Below are 24,394 nucleotides of genomic sequence, written 5' to 3' on the forward strand. Positions count from 1 at the left end.
TGTGTGATGGTGCATGGGAAACACCAGTCAAGCACTCCATTCCCTTGCTGAATGGCAGCAGCAGGAATCTGTTGCTTCCCAAAGTGACACATCCCATTAGATTTAGAGAAGGGGAAGAGGATCCTGTGGGAAGCCCTTCTTTTCAGAACTGAGCTTTGGTGGCTGCTGGGTGAAATGACCCCAGAATGCAAACATGCTCTCTTCTTTCTTTCACCTTTCTGCCTGCCCAGCAGCACAGTGCTGGGCAAGTTGCTTGTTGTGGGAACCATGGGTGCCCGGATCAGGGCACCCAGTGCTTTCCAGAGGTCATGACAGCATGAACTGCACCTCAATCCCCGCTCTTAGGGTCCTGTGCTAGAGAACCAGCTTGCTAAGGATGCAGGAGAGGCTGTGGCTGGAGTCCCACTGGCTCCCGTGCCTGCCTGCGTCATGGGCAGTCTAGAGGTGCCACGATTTGTGCTCTGTTCCTTTGGAGGTCAAGGGATGCCCAGCAGGAGCAGACAGGATGTGAGATGTGTGCGAAATGTTGGCAGTCAATAGCTGGAGCTGCTTCAGCTCAGTGCATGTGAGCAGGCAGGCTGCGGCTGCGATCCTCCAGCCCAGCTGCCTGGCCCCTGCCCATTTCCCATGCAGAGCAGGGCTGCCGTCCCTGCAGGAGTGAGAGGATGCTCCTGTCCTAGCTATGGGCATCAGTGGAGTCGTCACAGGGGTGCTGTGTCTGGCCTTGACAGCCACTCATGCTCCCTGGGAGCAAGCTCAGCCTCAGCTGGAAGAAACTGTTCTCCCATCTGACGTGGACATGCAGCTGGGAAAGAGGAAGTGGGCTGAACGGTCTCAGCAGTGTGTGACACTAAACCAGCTGGGGCTGCTGGCTCAGCCTTCCCATTGGTGCAGGGCTGAGCCCTGTCTGCCTCAGTGCCTGCTGTGGCTCTGTGTACTGGTCCTGCACTGGAGAACCCAGCCAGAGCCTAGTCTGGCTTCTTTTTGACCCTGTTGATGCTGCTGGAGTGCACATGCTGACATGATGGCCAAACCACTGCTGCAGACATTGCGTTTTGGTGGCCTGGTATCTTCCTGGCTGTGCCAGTGGCTGTACTGACTGGGCTGTGCCTGTGGAAAACCCCAGCACTGGGATGGTTTGCAGATAAGGCTTCCTGCAGCCAGCTCCCAGTCCAGGGGGTGTCCACAGTGGGGCTTTTCCCATGTGAAATTAAAATTAAAGACGGAAAAAACCAAACTCCATTACAAGACTTCTTTTGGAGTATCCCTTAAGAGAGAACGTAATAAAAATGGCAGAACTGTTGCATCTGAAGATTTGCAGCTTTTTCTGGAAACTCATCACAAGCGTTCCAGGTGTCCACAGTTGAATTTTGCTTGATTTTTTTGTCTTTTACAACACAAACCCTTCCACATAACTGTTACTGCAGCAGTGAACTCCTCCGACAAAAATAATGTAATTCCATCACGTGACCAAAAACCCACTGTCTGTGTCCCTGGCAATGTCACAGTGGTGCCTTGGGCCACACAGGTCCAGTCTGCCCGCAGCCCTGCCTGCACTGAGCCTGCCCTCAGGCTCTGCCGCTGTCTCGGTTTTGCTCACCTTGCGTGGGGTGTGATGGAGGAAGCCGCAGCAGCTCCTGGGGGAAGTGGTGGGACCCCACCAAGGTTAACCCCTCCCCGTCATCACCTTGCGATTGGCTCAGAAGTGTGCCCGTGGTTCAAAAACGCTGTAAAATGCAGAAGTGTGTTAACCTGGCTGTTTTGGTGCCTTATCTGTTTTTGCATACTGACAATGTGATTGAGAATAGGTTTGACTGAGAATGGGTTTGCTTTCTCTGGAGGTGAGCCAGCAAAAATTTGGTGTGTGTTCATCAAGACTTGGTTTGTTTGGGTTTTTTGTTTTTCTTCTTTCTAGGGGGACATCTTGAGTTTCGCTGTCCTTTTTTTTTCTGGTTTGCAGTGCCAGGCTCCCACGCTGTCTCATTTGTTACATCCAGTCCAGCTTTTCTCTCTCCACATGGTTCACAGAGGGGAGAGATCTGTAGGGACCAAGCCCTGCATTGATGCCCTCGCACCGGGCAGCAGATTTGCAAACCTTGTGTGCAAACCTTGTGTGATTAGTTGCCACGTTTTGCTGGCAAACCTCACCCCAGTTTAAGAAGGTGTCCTTTTGCAGCAGAGGATGTTTCTACTCTAGACACTGCTGTGAGCAAAGTTCAGCTGCTAGAGCCTTGACTTTTTCCATAAAATATGGAAATTGAAGTGAACCATCTCCCTTTTTTCTGAGGTTTTCCTTGATGTCATCAGCATCTTCCCTGCTGAGCTCTGTAATTTTTTTTGTGTTTGGAAGTGGGAAGGCTTGAGCAGTCATCTTCTTGTGGGGTCTTGGGAAGCACAGTGTCCCCTGTGAAGGGTGTGCTAAGGGGTGCCTCTGGTGCATGCCTGGTTTTGGGTGGCTTTGTGAGGGCAAGAAGAGGATGCAGAACTAGTGGCAGATGTCCTGGCTCCTCTCAGTTCCTCTCTACTGTCTGACGTCCTCCACTCCTTCCTCCGTGGTCTCTGACCTCGTCTTGTCAGTGGCATGTTCTCCTTTTCCTGCAGAGGGATGGAAAGCAGCTTTATGCTCAACTTGAGAATATTTTTAGATATAGAGAAGTTGGCCTGGTGACCACAGCAGCCCGCCCTGCATATAAAATACTTGGAAAACCCTTTCCATGACAGGGTGTTCCTCATTTGTTCAGCCCCACAGCTTTGCTAGTGCTTCCGGATAGATGGCAATGGCACGGGCGGGTGCCTCTGCCACCTCCTTCCCTCCGCCGGTGGGCTCCGGAGCTGAAGTGCATTTCATTCCTCAGCAGCGGAGACAGTGGGGGCCACGGGCCTCCGCAGAAACATTGCAGAACGGCTCAGGAATGCAGAGCTGGAGCCGCTCCATGTGCTGGCGGAGGCGGCACGCTCCTTGGTCCCTGCCTCCCACCCTGCACCACCAGCGTGGCTTTATGGCTCTGCAGGAGCAGAGCCCCTGCCCTCTGACTTGCTCATGGCCAGAACTGGACACGGATCCTGCCCCTAGGCTGCTCAGGTCTGTGTTTGAGAGCAGCCTGCTGCTAGTGTACCCCCTCCCAGGGGGACTGGAGCTGGCAGCACTGGGCAGGGATGTACAGACTCACCAAGTGCTGCTGCACTGTGAGGAAGGCTGCCAGCACATTTTACCCAAGAACCTTCCCAGGCCAGGCTGAGGATGCAAGATCAGCTTTCCCTGACAGCCATAATAGGAAGTCTGGCAGGAGCAAATGAATCTAAAAGAGAATAAGCAGATGTGTATCCCACCAGTGCTCTTGCATCCTCCCATCGCTGGAGTTTAAGGACAAGGCAGCCTGGGTCAGCAGAACAGGGGACTTGCTCTGTATGAGCAGGCACTCAGGGAGGGGAAAAGGCATGTCCCTGCTGGAGAGCATCGGGCTGGGGCCAGACAGGGAATTCTGAGGGAGGCATGGAGTAGTGGGGCAGGAGCAAAGGACTTGGGAGGGACTCTGAGGCATTTGGCAACTTGGGAAAGCACTGAAAGCTGTTTCAGAGTAGATCTGTGAAGGGAAAGGCTCTTACAAGCTGCATCAGGCAAGTGGGGCACTTACATATGACCTCTTTTTACTTCTGTTACTTCTTTCAGCTTTTACTCTGCAATACAGATATTGCAGTTCTGATTAGGTGTTATTAAAGCTTTGGTGTGTTGGAGCTCTGTTGAGGAACGTTTGCTCAGAAGCTGCTCTGTGCAATGCTTTAAGCCTGAACTCTGCAACTACCTGATAGGAGGTTGTATTGAGATGGGGGCCGGTCTCTCCTGCCATGTCTGCAGTGAGAGGACAAGAGGAAATAGCCTTAAGTTGAGACAGGGAAGGTTCAGATTAGATATTAAAAAAAAAAATCACTGTTAAGGTGATGAGGCATTGGAGTAGGTTGCCCAGGGAGGTGGTGGAGTCACCATCCCTGGAGGTGTTTAAGAGGTGTCTGGATCTGGTGCTAGGTGATATGATCTAGTCATTTAGGGGTTACTGTGGCAGTGCTACGTGGGTGGTTGGACTGGGTGATCTTCCAATCCTGATGATTCTGTGATTCTCTTCTGTGAAGCTGATTCTTCAAGCTGGATTCTGCTTGAGTCCTTTTTCAGATGTCATGGTCTGGCTCTTGTATGCCCATGCAGTGAGACCTGTCACAGGTGGTCCCTTGTCCTCCTGTGCATTATCCTATGCCTTGGGCTGGTATCTGCTATCAGATACCAGATCTCATGAGCACACCTTGGGTGTGAGTGGTGCTTTTCCCAGGTAATTGAATTTAATGTGTGAATTCAATGCCTGGGGCCCTTATCTTGCCTCCCCGTGCAGCTTCAGGCTTTTCCATCCCTCTGTACTCAGGCTGCCACCTCAGCACCGTCTGCTGGCAACATGAGGGGTCCTGATAGCTGGGGCAGGGCCCTGCCAGCTCTGGGTCAAAGCTTGGTTTTCCTCTTGTGGCTTCTGTGTCATGGCAGGTTTAATTATAGCCCCTTCCATCATGCTCTCACAGCTTATCTAGTGTGCTCCCTCATGCTCACTTCCTTTCCCTGGCAGTATCTTTGTTGGGTACCAGCTTCTGTCATTCCCGCAAGGCAAGTAAAATTGGCTTTAGAACCTTAGGCAAGGAGGTAGGAGTCCCAGTGCTGGTCTCAGGTCCCAGGTCTGGAAGGTGGGACCTCACAGCTCACTGGCACAGGCTGCAGCCCTTCCTTGCCACTGGAAGCTGAATCCTGGCTTTCAGGAGGAGGCCTCAGCCTAGCTTTCCTGCCGAAGGAGGAGGTAGCAAGCACACTGCACACTGGTGGGACCAGCAGTCAGAGCTCACCGTCTGTCTCCTCCAGCAGGTGACGCAGGAGTGGGGACAGCCCAGCCGCCACCATGGTTGCCCTCTCGCTGAAGATCAGCATCGGCAATGTGGTGAAGACGATGCAGTTTGAGCCCTCCACCATGGTGTACGACGCCTGCCGCATGATCCGTGAGCGGGTGCCTGAGGCACAGATAGGACAGTGTAAGTCCATGGTGGGACTGGCTGCCCTGCCAGGGCTGCCTTGGCTTAGCTCCTGGCATTTCACTCGTCTCCCTTTTCTTTTCTGTCTATGCCTCTGGCACTTTGCCAGGGAAGTGGTGGGGTGGGAGGAGCAGGGTCCAAGTCCTCTTGCCCAGTTGATGTGAGGGTCTGAGTTTCTCAGACTCCCTCCTCAACACCCCAGAAGAAAGTTTGTGTGTTCAGAAGTTAGGAAACTACATTTGGAAGTGAAATAACTCTTTAAGCAATTTGAGTCCACTGCCCTTTCTGTCTCTGCTCTTCTGTCCTACTTACATTCATCACCACTAGCTAGGGCTGTGTGGGTTTAAACAGTTGCAGGGGTCACAGCAAACATTAATAAAACATTTGAGTTAATTTTTGATTTCTTGGGCTATATATAATCTCCCCTCGGTCTGTATCCCGCTGGCAGCTCTCTTCCAGACCCCTGCTGTTGCTCCATTACCTTTCTAGGCTGCCTCAGCTCCAGTATTTTCTTGCTGCCGCTAGGCTCACAATTTAGTCTATAGCTCATGAGCTCATAATGTGACTCACACCCACGCGGATGTGGCCTGTCCCCATCATGGATGGGGGGGTTGGAGCTCTGGGACGCCGTCTCAGGGGCTCTCCTGAGTCCCTGCAACCTCCAGAAGCGGCTGTGCCACGGAGGAGAGACAGCAAAGTGGAGGTCAAGAGTCGTGGGAAGAGGAGGGGGAGTGCAGCGACATCTGGGAGCAGCACATTCCTTGAGGTTGAAAGGAAATGCCTTCTTACACCATGCCCAGCTGGTCAGCAGTCCAGCAGACTATGGCTTTCAGCTTCAGCAAGGGACTGGATGTCTTTGGATATGCAGGGCTATAGTGGTGTTGGAAGGAGCATTGCATTTCCTGCTCCTGGGTGTGAGCCAGCCTGTTTATAAAAAAAGCAGCAAGGGGAAGGCCTTAAAGGGAACTTCTTATTCCTGCGTTCCTTTTCAGTTGCTCACAGCCTTTCTTTTCCTGTGTGTTCCTTGCAGCTTTTACTTCTCTTTGCTGTTCTTACACAGCGGCACTTGGACTCCTTTTTTGAGCTGCCCTGTTTTTTTTGTCACCTTTGGGCTGGGGGAGCTTTGGTGTAAGTTTCCAGCTCTGCTCTTGCTCTGTCTCAGGAAGTGCCTCTCCCCGCCCAACCCATGGATCTGGGGCAAGCTGCTCAGTTTTCAGTGCTTTGGATTTATCCTCTTGGAATTTGCTTTGAAAACAGTTTGGTTTTTTGTTGTTCTTTTTTTACTTCGAAAATAAAATGGCAAGCTTTCATGATTTTTTTTGCTCCCTGTTTAGTAGGATCTTAACAGCAGTGTTAGCCAGGCAGGCGCAGGGCAGCTCAGGAATTTGTCCCTCCCCAAAGAGAGCTGCCAACAAGATGACGAGTTATAAACATAGCCAACCAAGACAGCCTGCGGCGCAGGATTGTTGCAGAGGTGGAGAAGGACCTTTCCAGGGCAAAGCCAGGCGTGGTCCTGGCCTCTTGCTACATAAAAACGGGCCTGTCCCTGTAGGCCTGAGCTGGGGAGTCACTGGCCAGGATCCAGCAGCAGCCCTTTCACCAGGCACTCCACCCTGAGGGAGCAGGATTTGGTGAATGATATTTACTCACCACCTCTGAGACCTTGTAAGCCTTGAGCTGGTTCTCGTTCAGCAAAGAAAGGAGTTCCTGCTCCTCTAGGTTTCATCATTCAGATTGTCTCTCTATCTTTTCAAACTGTTCTGTGTCCTGAGGAGATGCAGACCCTACCACCAGAGAGTACTCTAAGTGTGGGTTGCCTAGATTTTATAGACCAGTTCCCAGCACCCTTCCTGGTGATCCCCCAGCATTTTACTACCTCACTTTCACTACTACTACACATTGCACTAAAGATTTCAGAGAGCTGTCAGCCCCAACTGCAAGCTCTTCCTTTTGTTGTGTCTGTCAGTTCCAAGTTCAACGTTGCGTAGGCATGCTGCAGATGATTTTTATCACAGATAACTGTGGTAAAATCTCAGAGCTTGCGTGCCAGCTTTGTTTCTTTGTCATTAGGTTTGGGCTCCCGTCTTCACAGGGCTGGAGTGTGCTTCACACACTGGCCTGCTCCAGTGCATATCCCTGGGCACAGAGTGGCATTGGGGTAGCCTTATGCTGCTCAGGACTACCCTGTTAGAGACTGTACCTGTTTTTCAGCCAATGATTTTGGGCTCTTCCTCTCCGATGAAGACCCAAAGAAAGGGATCTGGCTGGAGGCTGGGAAGGCTCTGGACTACTACATGCTTCGCAATGGGGTAAGTATCCATCCCACATCCTTCCAGCTGCATCCTTCGCTCCATGGTTGGATGTCTTGCTCACGGCGTGGAGGTGGTGTGGGTGCCTGCTGTGCTGCCTTGTGTTGTGCCCTGCAGCACGCCCTGTCACCCCACTATTGCACCAGGCGGGATGCAAACAGGGGGGAGCTGTTTGCCTGACTGTGGGGTGTGGGTGCCCTGCACTGGTGCCACTGCTGGTAGCTGTGCTCTGCTGTGCCTGCAGGATACCATGGAGTACAAGAAGAAGCAGCGGCCACTGAAGATCCGCATGCTGGATGGGACAGTGAAAACGGTGATGGTGGATGACTCCAAAACTGTCACGGACATGCTCATGACAATATGTGCCCGGATTGGTGAGGAGAGGACAGCAACAGGGGGGAAGAAGGGAGGTGGGGAAAGAATGGCAGAATCTGACGGGCTTCTGGAGGAGAAGCAGCAGCAGCTCTGTTGCAGATGGCCTGGCAGCAGGGGTATCTGAGGGGTGCGTGACTCTAGGGAGGAGATACTGCTCTGCACCCCTGCGTTGCTCCATGCTCTGTGTTTGGCAGAACAGTCCTTCTGAGTTTGGTTCTCGGCTCTCTTGCAGGCATCACCAACTATGATGAGTACTCACTTGTACGGGAGATCATGGAAGAGAAGAAAGAAGAGGTTACTGGCACCCTCAAGAAGGACAAGACCTTGCTGCGAGATGAGAAGAAGATGGAAAAGCTCAAACAGAAGTTGCACACAGATGATGAGTGTAGGTGTACTGGAAATGGGGTCAGCCTGTGCCGACAGCCTTGGGAGAGGGGAGTAGGGACCCCTGTGAGGGGAAGAGGGTGTGGGGAGAAACATGTGCATGAAGGAACACGTGTCCAAACTTCCTAGAATATCTCCTGCCTGTGGGCCCAGGGCAGACGGGTGAGAGCTGGGATGCATCAGGCAGACATCTATTCCTCACTCAGCATAAGCAGCCCCAGGGCCAGGACCAGCTGTGCCTTGGTGCCTGTCCCTGCTCACACCCTGGCATTGTCTGCAGTGAACTGGCTGGATCACGGCCGGACCCTGCGTGAGCAAGGCATCGATGACAATGAAACACTGCTGCTGCGGCGCAAGTTCTTCTACTCTGATCAGAACGTGGACTCGAGAGATCCTGTGCAGCTCAACCTGCTCTATGTGCAGGTACAGCTTCCCAGAGCACCTGGTTTCACTGCCTCCTGCCAGCCCCTGACAAGTCTGGTGGCTGAAGGTTTTGTCAGGAGCCATGATGGGGAGGTACTTTGGGATACCCAGCTATGTCCTGGCTAAGAGCCAACACTGGCTATCCCAGCCCTGTCCTTTGTATACTCCAGATCTCCCCAGTGAATGCCAGTCAGCTCTGTCTGGTAGGAACCATCCTGAAATCCTGCTGCTGTTCCTCCCCCAGGCTTGATGCCTCTGGAGAGCAGCCTGGTCCTACATACACCTGTTTTTTAGAGCCACTTCTTTTAAGTCTGTAAAACATGTGCTTGATATGGAGGAGAGCAGTGACAGGGCTGCATGGCTGCCCAGCCCACAATGGTGTCTTCTATTCCCAAACAGGCTCGTGATGACATTCTGAACGGTTCCCACCCTGTCTCCTTTGACAAAGCCTGTGAGTTTGCTGGCTACCAGTGCCAGATCCAGTTTGGGCCATACAACGAGCAGAAGCACAAGCCAGGCTTTCTGGAGTGAGTGTCCTGGGGAGCCCCTGGGCTTGTCTTGAGGCAGCTGGGGCAGCTTGGCAGCACCCAGTGCCACACTGCCTTGTGGGGCTCTGGGGGTCTGGGTGCCCCTGGTGCAACCCCTGTCCTCCCTCACAGCACAGTGCCCAAGCATAGGGATCCACACCAGCTATGAGGGCTGCCAGCCTCCCATCCTCTGGTAGCCCTGTAGGGCCATGCAGTCAGCTGCTGTGGGGGTGGCCCCAGCCCACCCCCTGGCCTGCCTTGATGCCACACAAAGGGCTGTGTTATCAGCACCTTTTCCCCACTCTTAACTAGGGGAAATCCAAGGACAGCTTTCATAGCTAGAGCAATCTCTCCCACATTCTTACTGCTTCCAAAAACTTCAGCTTATGCCCTTGTCTCTGGCTTTCAGTTGGACTTGTTCATAGTCAAGGACAGACACCGGCTTTGGGCTCTGCTGCTAACAACTCACTTGGCTGTCTTTTGGCAGGCTCAAGGATTTCCTGCCCAAGGAGTACATCAAGCAGAAAGGAGAACGCAAGATCTTCATGGTATGTGCAGTGTGGAGGTTGAGATCTGGACTTTTTGTTCCTCCTCACTAAAGGTTGAGGCACTCCTATCTGAGGAGGCAGCACACACCAGTCTGGTGGGTGAGAAACAGGAGCAGGAGCTGTAGGTGGGCAGACAGGGCAACTCCTGAGGTCTCAGAGATCAGAGCTGGTGCAGGGGATGCTGGTGAGGTGGGGAGAGCTCAGAAGAGCTGTGCAATGGTGTCAAGGCATGACTGTGGATCTGGTGCAATGTTCTGTCTTGCTGTTGCAGGCCCACAAGCAATGTCAGGACATAAGTGAGATTGAAGCCAAAGTTCGCTATGTGAAACTTGCCCGTTCCCTCAAGACCTACGGGGTCTCCTTCTTCTTGGTCAAGGTACAGCAGCAGCACCCCTGGTCCCACTTCAGACTCACCAAAATTCTGCTTCTTCAGCATCCATCTCTTGTGTCTCCAGCTGCTTCCCCTCAATCTGTGTTGCTCCAGTTTTTTTTTTGCATCTCCCCTGTTGCGTTTCCCTGTGCACTGCCTTCCTATTCATTGGTTCATGCTTTTTCTCATTGTCAAGTTATATATTCAGCATTGTCAAGTTATATTCAACATTGTCAAGTTGTGATAATTGTCACCACTAGAAAGTGTGGCCTTGTGGGTGTTTTGATAGCAATGGCAGACCTCAGATGTCTCTGCCCCTGTGGATCCATCCTGGGTATAGCCCACAGACCTTCTGTTATGGCCCACAGGAGAAGATGAAGGGGAAGAACAAGCTGGTGCCACGGCTGCTGGGGATCACCAAGGAGTGTGTGATGCGTGTGGACGAGAAGACCAAGGAAGTGATTCAGGAGTGGAGCCTGACCAACATCAAGCGTTGGGCAGCCTCACCCAAGAGCTTCACCCTGGTAGGGACCAGCACTGGTCTCCCATGCCTCCTTCCCACTGGTACCCCTGCAGGGGGGCTGCTCTCACTCCAGCCCCTCTCTCAGCTGTTGCTCCATGGTGGCACAGCCTTGCCCTGCTCTGGTGCCTCTCCCAGTGCTTGCTTTGATGGCTGGTGCTCAGGTGCTTAATGCATACCAGAGGGGCTCAGGATGGCTGCCAGTGCGCTGCTCCGGTGCTACCCTGTGCCCTGCTGTTGCAGGATTTTGGAGATTACCAGGATGGTTACTACTCAGTGCAGACAACAGAAGGGGAACAGATTGCCCAGCTGATTGCTGGCTACATCGATATCATCCTCAAAAAGGTGAGACTGTGCTGAGAAGGGCACTGATAGCCTGTCTCCAGAGAGGCATACAGAATGTGCCTTCCAGCTGCCTCCAAACAGCCATTGGCTGATGGTACTGCTGGGAAAGCTGGAGGCAAGGCAGGGGGACCCTGTCCTGGGTCACCCTTTGTGAGCTGGTATGGTGTCTGGGCTGCAGGAGAAGGGGGAGGGCTTGGAAGTATCATTTTCTCTTTCATTTTGCAGAAAAAGAGCAAAGACCACTTTGGACTGGAGGGTGATGAGGAGTCCACCATGCTGGAAGACTCTGTGTCTCCAAAGAAGTAAGTCTTCCAGGAGCAAGGCAGCTGCCAAAGACAAGTTGAATGGAGAGTGTGCTCCAGCAAAGCTTGCAGCACAGCAAGGAGGAGGAGCTGCCATGCTCACAGAGCCTGGTGCTAGCGGTGTAGGCATTCCTTTACCTGGTATTTCTCCTCATTTCAGGTCGACAGTCATGCAGCAGCAGTTTAACCATGTAGGCAAGGCGGAACTGGGCTCAGTGGCCCTGCCAGCCATCATGCGGACAGGGGCTGGAGGGCCAGAAAACTTCCAGGTGGGCACAATGCCACAGCCTCAGCTGCAGATCACCAGTGGCCAGATGCACCGAGGGCACATGCCTCCCCTGGTAAGCTCTTCTTGTGCTCACCATAGGGCACAGACTCTGAGAGGTGACTGTCAGGTTTGTGTAGACCAATATGTTTGGGTCCATGACCAAGCATTGTCTTGCTGTGAAGACTTTGTGCCACTGGTTTTGTGTGCTTGCTGGCCTGGCTGAGCCAGTGTCCTCCTGCACCTTCTCTGCAAACTTGAGCTACATGCCAGCATTTTAGTCTGGCTAGGGACTGCAGCCTCTCTTTTCAGTCCCACTAGGTCTCTGGTTTGCAGCAGAACCCAATGCCATGTTTTGGTGCCCCCATCTCCTGTGCAGCTGGAGGAACACTTGGAAAAGGCCACGAGGAGGCCGATTTCTTTTGCCCCGTGCAGTCTGTTGTGGGCGCTTGCTGTGAAAGCCTTGTGGGATCTCACAGCGTCTTCTCCCGAGTCCCCAAGAGCTGTTTAGCTGTGAGATGTAGTTGTAACCATGGTGGGATGAGGCATTTTCCACTGGGAGTTGCAGAGGGGAAACTCCCTTTTTGCTAAATCCACCCCACTATGTGGAGAGCTACCTAGTGCGGTGCCATCAGCAGCACATTGCAGGGGAGCATTTGAGCCAAATATGTAATCCTAGATTCCAAGCCTTTGGCATATCTCACTCTTTCTGTCTCTGTGTTGCAGACCTCAGCCCAGCAAGCCCTGACTGGCACTATCAACTCCAGCATGCAGGCTGTGCATGCAGCCCAGGCCACGCTGGATGACTTTGAGACCTTGCCACCTCTCGGGCAGGATGCTGTGAGTGCTGGGTGAAGGTGGGGTGCTGGGGGTGAACTTTACTGGAAGCTGGGCTGGGTCAGGCTGGCCACATTCCCAGAAGTGTTAGCAGCTCCTGGGAAGATCTGCTGCCTGGAAAGAGATGGGGTTGTATCCCACTCTGTGGGGAGACATGGAGGGGACACCTGGCCATGTTGTTTGGTCAGGGTGGACTAGAGAATTTGGGTGGCTACAGGTCTTTCCACTCTTTTCTTTATATCCTCTTCCTTGCATTTCTCTCTGTGACCATGTGTGCAGCTACCCACCACTTCTACCACCTTCTCCTGATCCTTTTCTCCCCGCTCAGGCATCAAAAGCTTGGCGCAAAAACAAGATGGATGAGTCAAAGCATGAGATCCACTCCCAAGTGGATGCCATCACTGCTGGCACGGCCTCAGTCGTCAACCTTACTGCAGGTATATGGAGAACTAGAGTAGAGGAATGCCCCAGTTCAGTAAAATGTTGGGTCTGTCTTGTCTGGCTGAAAGACTCCCTCTGCTCCGTGAAAGGAAAACCACATCAGTGGCAGGTGTTAGGATGCTCCTGAGCATCACTTGGAGCACATCCCATCCTGACTCCTCTCTTACCTGTGCAGGGGATCCAGCAGACACGGACTACACCGCTGTGGGCTGCGCTGTCACCACCATCTCTTCAAACCTGACGGAGATGTCTAAGGGTGTGAAGCTGCTGGCTGCGCTGATGGAGGACGAGGGAGGGAATGGGCGGCAGCTTCTGCAGGCAGCCAAGAACCTGGCGAGCGCTGTCTCAGACCTGCTGAAAACAGCACAGCCTGCCAGCGCTGAGGTGGGGAGCTGGAGGGGCTGTGGGACTGAGAGGAAGGGGGAAGCCAAGGGAAACCACTGAGTGAAGTTTTTAAGGCTTGCTCATGAGCTTTGTGTCGGTTTTGCCTTGTTCCTTGCAGCCTCGCCAGAATCTCCTGCAGGCTGCTGGCCTGGTGGGACAAACCAGTGGGGAGCTTCTGCAGCAGATAGGGGAGAGTGACACTGACCCCCGGTTCCAGGTGAGTGCACCCAGCAGCAACCAAGGACAGCCACTCCATAAAATCCATAAAACTATTGGCCTTTGCGCAGGATCTCACAGGAGGAGCCCAAGCTGAACATTCGCCAGTGCCCAGTCGTGACTTTGTGAGGGAGGGGACAGACCATTGCCCATCTCTGTCTCTAGAGTGATATAACAACTCTTATCTTGTGGATTCTGTGTAGATCCCAGAAAACCGGTGTGCTCGGAGCCTGCCTTCCTCTGAACCAAAGACGGTAAAACAGGCCTGGCTTGGCTTGGTGGTCCCTGCCATCTCCAATGTGAAGGGGGCTCCTCTGGGAACTATAATCTGAAATCTTTGGAGAAGGGCTCTTGCAAATTCTGCTTTTCTGGTGGTTGGAATCTCAGAAGTCCATGCACTCGGGTTGCTGCTGGAGCAAGTGCTGCTCTGGAGATCACCCCTTGCAGCCACCTCAGTTCCTGCCTGCTGCTCCCTCCTGTGGGAGATGCCTGCCTGTCCCCATCAGAGACCCAATATGGGTGGAGCCTTGTGTGGCAGTTTTTTTTAGATGAGCTGTCTGCTAGCTGGCTTTCCCATGATTGCTCCTGCCAGCACAAAAGAGATAGCAGTGTTCTGGGGAGGACAATCCAGTCATTTTAGAGACCAAAATGCTCCAGAAAAAAGGGGTTTCCATTCATGGGAGCCACACAGATTCAACAGAATAGAGAGGCCTTGAAAGATATCCAAGGGTAGCTGAAAAGCTAGGAGCAGAGCAGAAAGCCATGTTTGGCCATGCAGCAGTGCCAGGACAGAATATCCCCAAAGGTCAGATTTTGGACCTGGAAGACAATTTGCAGTCAAGCAGCAGGATGTTCTGCCTCACAGTTGTCAGACCCGAGTGTATGTACTTCCTTTGATGGGCTCAGATGCAGTGGTCTGGGGACTCTGGAATTGGATGCATGCACTCTCCAGTCTTTCCTCCTGTCGCACAAGGTGATGGATTGCAATTGGAGTAGTCTTGGCTTGCAGGAGGCAAGGGAATGCTGTGACTCTTCTGGTTTGGTGGCCGGAGGCTTATTGTTGTGGGGTGCAGGGCTGTTTGCTGTGATCACACACACAGCAGGAGGTTGGCAGCTGCAGTAGGCAGAGAGCCTTGCCCTGCCTACCAGGATTTTTGCTGTTAGGGGTGGTGCTACCAGTTTTCACCAGCAGTGTGCTGCAGGGGCTAATCCTGAAGGCTGCAGCATGCTGTCATATCTGGTGCCCTGCAGGAAAGCAGTTCGCCATGTGCTGGTCCCTGCCTCTTGCCTCCTTGGCACTGGTTGTGCACCTGCCACCCAGGAGAGAGTAGGCTGGTTGCCTTGTCACACCTCTCTTTTAGCTTCAGGAATAACAGCAGAGATGTATTCTAGCTTGTCAGCCAACAAGTTAGAATTCAAAATAAAAATAGCTGGCATACCTGCAATGCCCAGAGGTGGCCAGCATGGGAGCATCTCCCACTTGCCTCTTGCTGGCAGCTGCCCATGGTGTGGGTGTGCCAAGGCTGGCTTGTGCCTGCTGTTTGGCCGGAAGGGTTTGTCATCTTTTCACCGTGTTCAAATGTTTGCAAACCAAATCAAATCCAGGAAGTACCAAGAATGCCTTGCAGTAGTTTCTTGCTGTGGTACAATTGGGGACAGGTGGTTCTCTGGGGAGTCGGTACTGCAGTGATGCTGAGCATTGCCCAAGCTCCTCTGGGTGGTGTTTGTGGCAGTGCAGGCTGCAGCTCAGGGCCAGGCTACAGCCTCACTGCCACCTGTAGAACACAGTGGAGATGAGATCAAGGTGCTGCCAGCCTTCCCCGCTATTCAGTGCTGCTGGTGCTGGGACGGAGTGGATGGAAGGGCCCTGAGGGCTCACATTTCCCATCTGAATATTTCACGAGAGCCTTGCAGATGGCTGCAGCTGCTCCCACTGCCATGGCTGCCTCGTTGACCCTTTCTGTCCCCTCCCAGGACATGCTTATGCAGCTGGCAAAGGCAGTGGCCAACGCTGCTGCTGCGCTGGTGCTCAAAGCCAAGAATGTGGCTCAGAAAACGGAGGATGCCGCTCTGCAGACACAGGTGATCGCAGCTGCCACCCAGTGTGCCCTCTCCACCTCCCAGCTGGTGGCCTGCACCAAGGTAAGCAGCAAGGTTAACCCCTGCCTCAGCATGGGTATGAGCTTCACCTGACTGGGGGGCAGCTTTGCAGCAGGGTCCTAAGTGTGCCAGGACCACATGTCCTAAGGCAGGGCATTGGGAATATGGTGCAGGAAGTGTGGGCTGCCTCTTGTTGGAGGCCCTGCCGCTGTGCCCAAGCAATGACGATCCTCTCTGGAGGAGCAGAAGTTTGGGATGGCTCCTCCATGGAGCATACCATGCTTGCTGCCCAGCCTTTGTTCTCCCTTCCAGGTTGTGGCTCCTACAATCAGCTCCCCAGTTTGCCAGGAGCAGCTGATCGAGGCTGGCAAGTTGGTGGCCAAATCAGCTGAGGGCTGTGTGGAGGCCTCTAAGGCAGCCACCAGCGATGACCAGCTCCTGAAGCAGGTGGGGGTGGCAGCCACCGCTGTCACCCAGGCCCTGAACGATCTGCTGCAGCACATCAAGCAGCATGCCTTGGGTGGGCAGCCCATCGGGCGCTATGACCAGGCCACTGACACCATCCTCAACGTCACTGAGAATATATTCAGCTCCATGGGTGATGCAGGTGAGAGTGAGACACCCAGGGCAGAGAACAGTGAGTAGGGAGGTGTCAGAGAGCCCTTGGGACTTGCTAACAGGCCACACTTCCATTCTGTTCCAGGGGAAATGGTGCGTCAGGCTCGTATTCTGGCCCAGGCCACCTCTGACCTTGTCAATGCCATCAAAGCTGATGCTGAGGGAGAGACAGACCTGGAGAATTCACGCAAGCTTCTGAGTGCAGCCAAGATCCTGGCTGATGCCACTGCCAAGATGGTTGAGGCTGCAAAGGTCAGTGTGTGGGGAGGGGTGGATGCTGGCTTTGGCCCTGTCCAAGGCTCAGTGCTGTGTAGGGGATGTGCAGCCCCTGGTTGAGCAGCAGCTCCCAGAGCAAGGTCTTGCATTGAGCCAGGGACCTATGGCGTGGGCTCCTCCTGTGAAGGAGCTTCCGGAAGCTGTGGGTGGTAGCAGAGGGGCTGTTATTGCTTCTTGGACTCTTCCAGAGGGGCTGTGAACATCTCCGAAGTGCTATAAACAGGGCTGTCTAGTGGGGGCCAGAGCAGAGATGCTGTTCCAGGAGGAAAAATTACTCTATGGTCCCTGAGAGGTGTGATGGGTTTTCTGTTTTCTCCAGGGAGCTGCAGCCCACCCGGACAGCGAGGAGCAGCAGCAGCGGCTGCGTGAGGCAGCAGAAGGGCTCCGCATGGCAACCAACGCTGCAGCCCAGAACGCCATCAAGAAGAAGCTTGTGCACAAGCTGGAGGTGAGGTGCTGGGCAAGGATCTGCAAAGGGCAAGCAAGCACAGTCAGTGAGCAAGGCCTGTCCAGGAGCCCCCATACAACTCCTCTTTCCAGAGGGGTAAAGTCCTTTTCAAGTACAAGCGTCCATGCTGTGTCACAGAGAGATCTCCCTTCCGTTGTGTGCACTGTGTTGTTTTGGGATACTGAGAATGCTTGGGTGCCACAGGATTAGGCAAAGGAGAAGGTGTTTGGGGGATCTGGGCCCTAATCACAGTGTGGGGGGCTCAATACAGACTGCCAGTGTTAACCTGTGCCTCCCTGTGCCAGCACGCAGCCAAGCAGGCCGCCGCCTCGGCCACGCAGACCATCGCTGCCGCGCAGCACGCCTCCTCCTCCAACAAGAACCCTGCTGCTCAGCAGCAGCTGGTGCAGAGCTGCAAGGTAAGGGCCTGGGCCTGATCCCGGCATCTCCTGTGCTCCCTCTCTGTCTCATCTCTTGTTAGCTATGCTGGTGTTTCCTGCTCCACCACAGGGGTCAGACTGGACCCTGGGTTTCTGACTTAGGTCCTCTAGGAGCTGGTCTGGGTTGAATCCATGTGTGATCCTCTCCAGTGACCCTATTCTCTGGCAGGTGGTGGCCGAGCAGATCCCGATGCTGGTGCAAGGTGTGAGAGGAAGCCAGTCCCAGCCAGACAGCCCCAGTGCCCAGCTGGCTCTCATTGCTGCCAGCCAGAATTTCCTGCAGGTACCCGTGCTGCCCAGAGCCTCCCATGCCAGCTCTGGCATTGCAGCTTTCATACCATGCCTGTCCCTTTTAAGACATTGGGAGATCTTCTGCACATAGGCAGCTGAGATGCTGCCTGTTTGTTCTCTTCTCACTACTTTTTTTTTCTGGCCCAACAGCCCGGTGGAAAGATGGTAGCTGCAGCCAAGGCCACTGTCCCCACCATAACGGACCAAGCCTCTGCTATGCAGCTCAGCCAGTGTGCCAAGAACTTGGCTGCAGCTCTGGCTGAGCTCCGCACAGCAGCCCAGAAGGTGAGAGGCGGAGTCCCATCCTGCAGTGAAACACCAGCTGTGCAGAGTGGTGGGGAATGGTGGGCACAGCCTGGTGGCAGGTTCTGGTCTCTACCACAGCCAAGTGGAGTCAGTGGTCACCTGCTCACCTTCCCTTCTGCTCTGTCACAGGCTCAGGAGGCGTGTGGACCCCTGGAGATAGACTCTGCACTGGGTCTGGTGCAAAGCCTGGAGAGGGACTTGCAGGAAGCCAAGGCAGCTGCCCGTGATGGCAAACTCAAGCCTCTTCCAGGAGAGACGGTGAGGGTGCAGGGAAGGGTGGCTCAGGGTGGACTCTGGGGCAGTGGAGTTGCCAAAGGTGCAGCTCACCAGCATGTCTCAACTTGGCCCCCTGCAGATGGAGAAGTGTGCCCAGGACCTGGGGAACAGCACCAAAGCTGTCAGCTCTGCCATTGCTCACCTCCTGGGAGAGGTGGCCCAGGGCAATGAGAACTACACAGGTACTGGCCTCACAACAGGGCTGGGGGAAGGGGCACTGAGCTGACAGGCGTTGACCTCTCCATCCCCCCAGGAATTGCTGCCCGGGAAGTGGCCCAGGCCCTGCGCTCACTCAGCCAGGCTGCCCGTGGTGTGGCAGCCAACACCTCCGACCCGCAGGCACAGAGTGCCATGCTGGAGTGCGCCAGTGATGTCATGGACAAAGCCAACAACCTCATTGAGGAGGCCCGGAAAGCAGTGGCCAAGCCTGGTGACCCAGAGAGCCAGCAGCGCCTGGCCCAGGTGGGGACAGGGGGTACTCCAGGCTGTGGGAAGGGTGTGGAGCTGGCTGGGAGGTGGTGACCTCTCTTTGCTTCCCTGCAGGTGGCCAAGGCAGTGTCACAGGCCCTGAACCGCTGTGTTAACTGCCTGCCAGGGCAGCGGGACGTGGACGCTGCCATCCGCATGGTGGGAGAGGCCAGCAAGAGGCTGCTCTCAGATTCGGTGAGTGTTGAAGTGAGGGAGCGACCACCTTTGTTGATTTTTCGCATCTGACTCCATTTATTCACTCAGTCACTTTTTATAACTGTGTTAATTAAGTTCATGCATATTGCAAAATCTGAGCTCCTGACAGGCTGTAGAGAAAACTTCAGCTCCTCCTTTTGTTTACAATACCTGAAGTTAGTTTACTGAAACCAAGATCAGTGTTCCCACCATAATATGAAAGGTTCTCAAAACTTTCATATCTATTCCCAGACGGGCTATCTGTTCCCAGTAGCAGCCAAGGACAGAATGGTCTGAGAATCTTGTTGTTTATATAAAAGGTGGCTGAGAACCTAATTATTTACAGGATCAAGCCTGGGAAAGGCTGCTTTTTACCTTCATGGCCTCTTTCTTTAAGCCATGCTTAAACCAGGCTCTCCACAGGTGAACTGAGCTGGGGCGGGGGGGGAGGGGGAAAATCTGGCGATGCAGGCTGGTCCAACTGCATTGGGTTACTCTTGCGTATCCCCAAGCATGTGCCTGACTTTCTTCTTTCATCTCTGTGCCTCTTCTAACCTCTCCTTCCTTCCAGTTCCCTCCCAGCACCAAGAGCTTCCAGGAGGCACAGAGCCAGCTGAACCAGGCAGCAGCAGGGCTCAATCAGTCTGCCAATGAGCTGGTTCAGGCGTCGCGTGGCACCCCTCAAGACCTGGCCAAGTCCTCTGGCAAATTCGGACATGACTTCAATGAATTCCTGCAGGCAGGAGTGGAGATGGCCAGCCAGTCCCCGGTGAGAGGAAATGCTTGTTGGGGTATCCTGAATGAAGGAAGAGATTTGGGGTATCTGAGAAGGTAGCTGACCAAAGACAGTGTCCAGGCAGTGGTGGTTAGGGTAGCTGTGGCCGATGCAGCCAGGGAGATGGGGACTGGAACTGTGCAAAACCACAGCAACAGGGAGAAGGTGGCTTAGGTTAGTTCAGCAAGAATTCATGTTTCCTTGCTGTTGGCGGACAAGTTGGATGAAGGGAACTGCTCAGATGGAAAATCCCCAGACTGGACCCAGGATGGGTGTGGACTTTAAGAGGTGCTGCAGAAAACTCATTTTGGCTTATTGCAGAATAAGGAGGATCAGGCACAGGTGGTGTCGAACTTGAAGAGCATTTCCATGTCCTCCAGCAAGCTGCTGCTGGCTGCAAAGGCTCTCTCTGCTGACCCTGCTGCCCCCAACCTGAAGAATCAGCTGGCAGCAGCAGCACGGTAAGAGGAGCTGCTCCCTGAGAGCTGCTGGCCATAGACAGTAGTGGGGCTGGGTGGTGGGGCATGCATTGATCTGTATATCTTTCTCCCATGTCCCTGGCAGGGCTGTGACTGACAGCATTAACCAGCTGATCACCATGTGCACCCAGCAGGCCCCAGGCCAGAAGGAGTGTGACAATGCCCTGCGAGAGCTGGAGGTAAGAAGCCACATATTGACAAGGCACTGGAGGGGTTGAGGTGTTGGGTATGGGGGAACTGCACCCCACTGCAAAGAACAGTGGGAGGGAATGAAGAGGAGATGCAAATGGAGGATGCAAAACTTTCCTCTGGGTGTCACACCTGTGTCCCTGCAGACGGTGAAGGAATTGTTGGAGAACCCCACCCAGACTGTCAATGACATGTCCTACTTCAACTGCCTTGACAGTGTCATGGAGAACTCCAAGGTAAGCCCTGAATGGAGGTTTTGGGAAGAACAAGGAGGGCTTGGAAAGGATATGTGAACAAAGGGAAAGGTGATTCCTTCCCTACCAATGAAACACAGTGAACTCTGATCCTGGGAGCACTGTGGGAATCGGAGGCGATCTCTATAATCAGTGTGTGGCGTGTCCTGCAGGTGCTGGGAGAGTCCATGGCTGGCATCTCTCAGAATGCCAAGAACAGCAAACTGCCCGAGTTTGGTGACTCCATCAGTGCGGCCTCCAAAGCTCTCTGTGGTCTGACAGAGGCAGCTGCCCAGGTGAGACACACTCAGTCCCAGCCCTGAGCCTTACCCCAGGGACATAGTTGTTGCGTGCACTCCCACCCCTGCCTTTCCAAATCAGTGGGAAATGCTGCCAGACCCCTCAGCAGCCCGTGGTCTCTGTGAGCCTCCCTGCAGTGTGCAGGCTCTCTCTCACCACATCTCCCATGTTCCTAGGCTGCCTACCTTGTGGGGGTCTCAGACCCCAACAGCCAGGCCGGACAGCAGGGCTTGGTGGATCCCACTCAGTTTGCTAGAGCTAACCAAGCCATCCAGATGGCCTGCCAGAACCTGGTGGACCCTGCCTGTACTCAGTCCCAGGTGAGTGTGGGGTGGGGTTCTATTATAGGCATTTGATTGCATCAAAAGGAATATGAAGCTAGTTGGAAGTGCTGCATCCCAAGAGTTGGCCAACATGATGGCTAGTGGCTCATCAGGCCCCATCAGCTGCACTGGGAACGAGCTGGCAGCTTTGGTGCAGTGGGACATGCAGGATCTTGCTGATCCTTCTTGTGGCCCAAAAGGGATGCCTGTGGTCACTGGTGCCCTTCACAGGGTGGGTGAGAAGGGAGAGCTGTAGGAATAGTGGGTGAATCCTGCCTTACTCTGCTTTCCCCTGCAGGTACTGTCAGCAGCCACCATCGTAGCAAAGCACACCTCAGCCCTGTGCAACACGTGCCGTCTGGCATCCTCCCGCACCGCCAATCCTGTGGCCAAGCGCCAGTTCGTCCAGTCAGCCAAGGAGGTGGCCAACAGCACTGCCAACCTGGTGAAGACCATCAAGGTGTGGAGTCCCTTCTGAGGCAGTGTGCTGGTGATAGGATTTGGGGTGCAGAGGGGTTGGATAACTGCTCTGATCTCTCCACACCAGGCCCTGGATGGCGAGTTCAACGAAGAGAACCGGGAGCGGTGCCGTGCTGCCACTGCCCCTCTCATAGAGGCTGTGGATAACCTGACAGCCTTCGCTTCCAACCCAGAGTTCGCCACCGTTCCTGCTCAGATCAGCCCAGAGGTGGGATGCTGCTGGGACAGGGAGGATGGAGCCTGGCTGTGACAGGCTCTGCTCTGGGGTGGAGCGAAGCTGTGCCTTCCCTGAGGCTGGGGGCCCTGCACTGAGGGGGTGTGATGGGGAGGTGGCAGCAAGCCTTGGGCTTCAAGGGGCTGCTCCAGGGTAAGGATCATGGGAGAGGGAGCAACTTCCATGCACACTCCCTTGCCTCACCTGTTGTCTCCCTGTGCAGGGGCGCAGAGCCATGGAGCCCATTGTCATTTCAGCCAAGGCTATGCTGGAGAGCTCTGCTGGCCTCATCCAGACTGCCCGCTCTCTGGCTGTCAACCCCAAGGACCCACCGCAGTGGTCAGTGCTCGCTGGCCACTCACGCACAGTCTCAGACTCCATCAAGAAGCTGATCACCAACATGAGGTGAGCAGAGTCCTGCTGTGGCTCTGTCCCTGTTGCCATATACCCCTGCCCTGAGCAAGCATTCCTGGGGATGTTCTGGCTCATCATCTCCTTGGACAGCTGGTGCAGGCAGGCAAGAGACAGGATGGAGAACACTGTCCCTTTTGTCCTTTCTGGAAGCTGCTCCTCCAGTTCTCATAAGGGTTGATGGGAACACACATTGATGTGCACAGCCTCTATCACACTGGGTTGCCCCAAAGCCTGGGAGAGAGGTCTTGCTCCTCATCGGCACTAGCCAAGGCTGGGGCTGAAGGGGTGGTGTAGCAGCTGCCAGTGCTTGGCTGATTCTTCTGTCACTCAGGGACAAAGCTCCAGGACAGCGGGAGTGTGATGAGGCCATTGAGGTCCTGAACAGATGCCTGCGGGAGGTGGACCAGGCATCCCTTGCTGCCATCAGCCAGCAGCTGGCCCCCCGACAAGATATCTCCCAGGAGGTGGGTCAGGGACACGCTGTGGGCAAGCCTAAGGCACTGGGCATCCTTCCCTGGGCTCTCAGCAGCATGAAGGGACCCCAGCCCTGCTGCAGCCTCATGCAACACCCTCTCTTTGCACAGGCATTGCACAATCAGATGATCACAGCTGTCCAGGAGATCAGCAACCTTATCGAGCCTGTGGCTGCTGCGGCACGGGCCGAGGCCTCGCAGCTGGGGCACAAGGTAATGGGGGTGTGGCACTTGGTGCCTGGGGAGGAGAGGTACAATCAGCTGGGGCTGGAAGCTGCTGGTGCTGACACTGCTCTTCCCTAGGTGTCCCAGATGGCTCAGTATTTCGAGCCACTCATTATGGCAGCTGTTGGTGCTGCCTCCAAAACACCCAACCACCAGCAGCAGATGAACCTCCTGGACCAGACCAAAACACTGGCTGAATCCGCCTTGCAGATGCTGTACACAGCCAAGGAGGCTGGTGGGAACCCCAAGGTGAGCAGGAGGAGCACGTGTCAGTTGCGTGCCCTCCTTTGCATGTGGGTGCTGCATGGTGCATGCACGTGAGCCAGACATGGAAAACCCAGAGTCAGTGTGCAGCATCCCTGTTGGGAGGGGAGCCACTGCCTGTCTTCCCTGACTCTGGCTTCTCCTTGCAGCAAGCTGCCCACACCCAGGAAGCTCTGGAAGAGGCTGTGCAAATGATGAAGGAAGCTGTGGAGGACCTGACTACCACCCTGAATGAGGCAGCCAGTGCTGCAGGTGTCGTGGGAGGCATGGTGGACTCCATCACCCAAGCCATCAACCAGGTGAGGAGAGCAAGGAGAGGACCTGGACAGAGCTGGATGTGGGAGAGGGGGAGAGTCAGGGACAAACCCTACAAGCTAAAGACCTTGTGGGTCAGAGCAGGAGTCAATCTCCTGGTGGTCTCTTGCAGCTGGACGAGGGGCCCATGGGTGAGCCAGAAGGTACCTTTGTGGATTACCAGACCACGATGGTGAAGACAGCCAAGGCTATTGCAGTGACTGTGCAGGAAATGGTGGGTGCAAGCAAGCCTGTCACTCTAGAATGCACTGCCTGCCACTGAGTCAGGCTAGTGCCCTCCTTACCCTGTCCAACTCCTGCTCTTCTTCCATCAACAGGTCACCAAATCCACCACCAACCCAGATGAGCTGGGCATACTGGCCAACCAACTCACCCATGACTATGGGCAGCTGGCACAAGAGGCCAAGCCGGCTGCCCTCACTGCCGAGAATGAGGAGGTGCGAGCCTGGGGAAAGTGCTGGAGTGTGATGTGGGGCAGAGCAGGGGCTGTTGGGGCGTGAGAACAGAGGACGGGGACATTTGAACCTCCCATTGGAGCTGGGGACAGGCAGCTTTCACACCTCCTCTGAAACATGACATAGAAACAAGGAGCAAAGCTGTGTTTCCTTTTTCCTTCCCCTGAGTGGGAGGATTGGGAAAGAGGAGCTGGGTTGCGGGTGTTTCCCAGCGGGTGTCACAGATGCAGGGCTTAGTTCCCTGCTGACTCTGTCACACACACATTCCTCTGCAGATCGGCTCCCACATCAAGCGCCGGGTGCAGGAGCTGGGTCATGGCTGTGCTGCCCTGGTCACCAAGGCTGGAGCCCTGCAGTGCAGCCCCAGCGATGCCTACACCAAGAAGGAGCTGATAGAGACTGCACGCAAGGTTTCTGAGAAGGTAGGCGTTGAGAGGTCAGTGGTGAGGTGGGAGGGATACTGGATTCAGCCATGTGCCCTTGGAGCCACCACTCCAAGGATGGTTTCCTGGTCCTGTTGGAATCTGTTG

At 54.5% G+C, this 24,394-nt stretch overlaps 1 protein-coding gene across 3 annotated transcripts in view; it reads left to right on the top strand.

The window, feature by feature from the left end:
* The window catches only part of TLN1 (talin 1), a 35,451-nt gene that overhangs the window by 1,272 nt on the left and 9,785 nt on the right, over positions 1 to 24,394 (top strand). The window contains exons 2-45 of one of the 3 annotated variants that reach the window (XM_074533365.1): positions 4,898 to 5,061; positions 7,273 to 7,370; positions 7,615 to 7,744; positions 7,978 to 8,130; positions 8,410 to 8,552; positions 8,952 to 9,079; positions 9,567 to 9,627; positions 9,899 to 10,003; positions 10,366 to 10,521; positions 10,761 to 10,862; positions 11,088 to 11,164; positions 11,325 to 11,505; positions 12,156 to 12,269; positions 12,595 to 12,703; positions 12,883 to 13,091; positions 13,210 to 13,308; positions 13,511 to 13,561; positions 15,282 to 15,449; positions 15,720 to 16,014; positions 16,111 to 16,277; positions 16,621 to 16,749; positions 17,055 to 17,168; positions 17,359 to 17,472; positions 17,631 to 17,765; positions 17,916 to 18,044; positions 18,142 to 18,244; positions 18,316 to 18,524; positions 18,606 to 18,725; positions 19,297 to 19,494; positions 19,822 to 19,961; positions 20,065 to 20,158; positions 20,315 to 20,404; positions 20,575 to 20,697; positions 20,878 to 21,021; positions 21,323 to 21,484; positions 21,572 to 21,712; positions 21,942 to 22,123; positions 22,464 to 22,596; positions 22,717 to 22,818; positions 22,909 to 23,079; positions 23,244 to 23,393; positions 23,522 to 23,623; positions 23,727 to 23,846; positions 24,140 to 24,286. In XM_074533365.1, the coding sequence (XP_074389466.1) occupies positions 4,932 to 5,061; positions 7,273 to 7,370; positions 7,615 to 7,744; positions 7,978 to 8,130; positions 8,410 to 8,552; positions 8,952 to 9,079; positions 9,567 to 9,627; positions 9,899 to 10,003; positions 10,366 to 10,521; positions 10,761 to 10,862; positions 11,088 to 11,164; positions 11,325 to 11,505; positions 12,156 to 12,269; positions 12,595 to 12,703; positions 12,883 to 13,091; positions 13,210 to 13,308; positions 13,511 to 13,561; positions 15,282 to 15,449; positions 15,720 to 16,014; positions 16,111 to 16,277; positions 16,621 to 16,749; positions 17,055 to 17,168; positions 17,359 to 17,472; positions 17,631 to 17,765; positions 17,916 to 18,044; positions 18,142 to 18,244; positions 18,316 to 18,524; positions 18,606 to 18,725; positions 19,297 to 19,494; positions 19,822 to 19,961; positions 20,065 to 20,158; positions 20,315 to 20,404; positions 20,575 to 20,697; positions 20,878 to 21,021; positions 21,323 to 21,484; positions 21,572 to 21,712; positions 21,942 to 22,123; positions 22,464 to 22,596; positions 22,717 to 22,818; positions 22,909 to 23,079; positions 23,244 to 23,393; positions 23,522 to 23,623; positions 23,727 to 23,846; positions 24,140 to 24,286 (5,928 nt within the window). In that variant the 5' untranslated portion in view covers positions 4,898 to 4,931. Of the gene's footprint in view, positions 1 to 4,894; positions 5,062 to 7,272; positions 7,371 to 7,614; positions 7,745 to 7,977; positions 8,131 to 8,409; positions 8,553 to 8,951; positions 9,080 to 9,566; positions 9,628 to 9,898; positions 10,004 to 10,365; positions 10,522 to 10,760; positions 10,863 to 11,087; positions 11,165 to 11,324; positions 11,506 to 12,155; positions 12,270 to 12,594; positions 12,704 to 12,882; positions 13,092 to 13,209; positions 13,309 to 13,510; positions 13,562 to 15,281; positions 15,450 to 15,719; positions 16,015 to 16,110; positions 16,278 to 16,620; positions 16,750 to 17,054; positions 17,169 to 17,358; positions 17,473 to 17,630; positions 17,766 to 17,915; positions 18,045 to 18,141; positions 18,245 to 18,315; positions 18,525 to 18,605; positions 18,726 to 19,296; positions 19,495 to 19,821; positions 19,962 to 20,064; positions 20,159 to 20,314; positions 20,405 to 20,574; positions 20,698 to 20,877; positions 21,022 to 21,322; positions 21,485 to 21,571; positions 21,713 to 21,941; positions 22,124 to 22,463; positions 22,597 to 22,716; positions 22,819 to 22,908; positions 23,080 to 23,243; positions 23,394 to 23,521; positions 23,624 to 23,726; positions 23,847 to 24,139; positions 24,287 to 24,394 lie in introns of all 3 variants that reach the window. The other 2 variants (XM_074533363.1, XM_026794625.2) reach the window with 2 other exon arrangements.

The sequence above is a fragment of the Zonotrichia albicollis genome, chromosome Z (assembly GCF_047830755.1).
Source record: "Zonotrichia albicollis isolate bZonAlb1 chromosome Z, bZonAlb1.hap1, whole genome shotgun sequence".
NCBI classification, from domain to species: domain Eukaryota; kingdom Metazoa; phylum Chordata; class Aves; order Passeriformes; family Passerellidae; genus Zonotrichia; species Zonotrichia albicollis.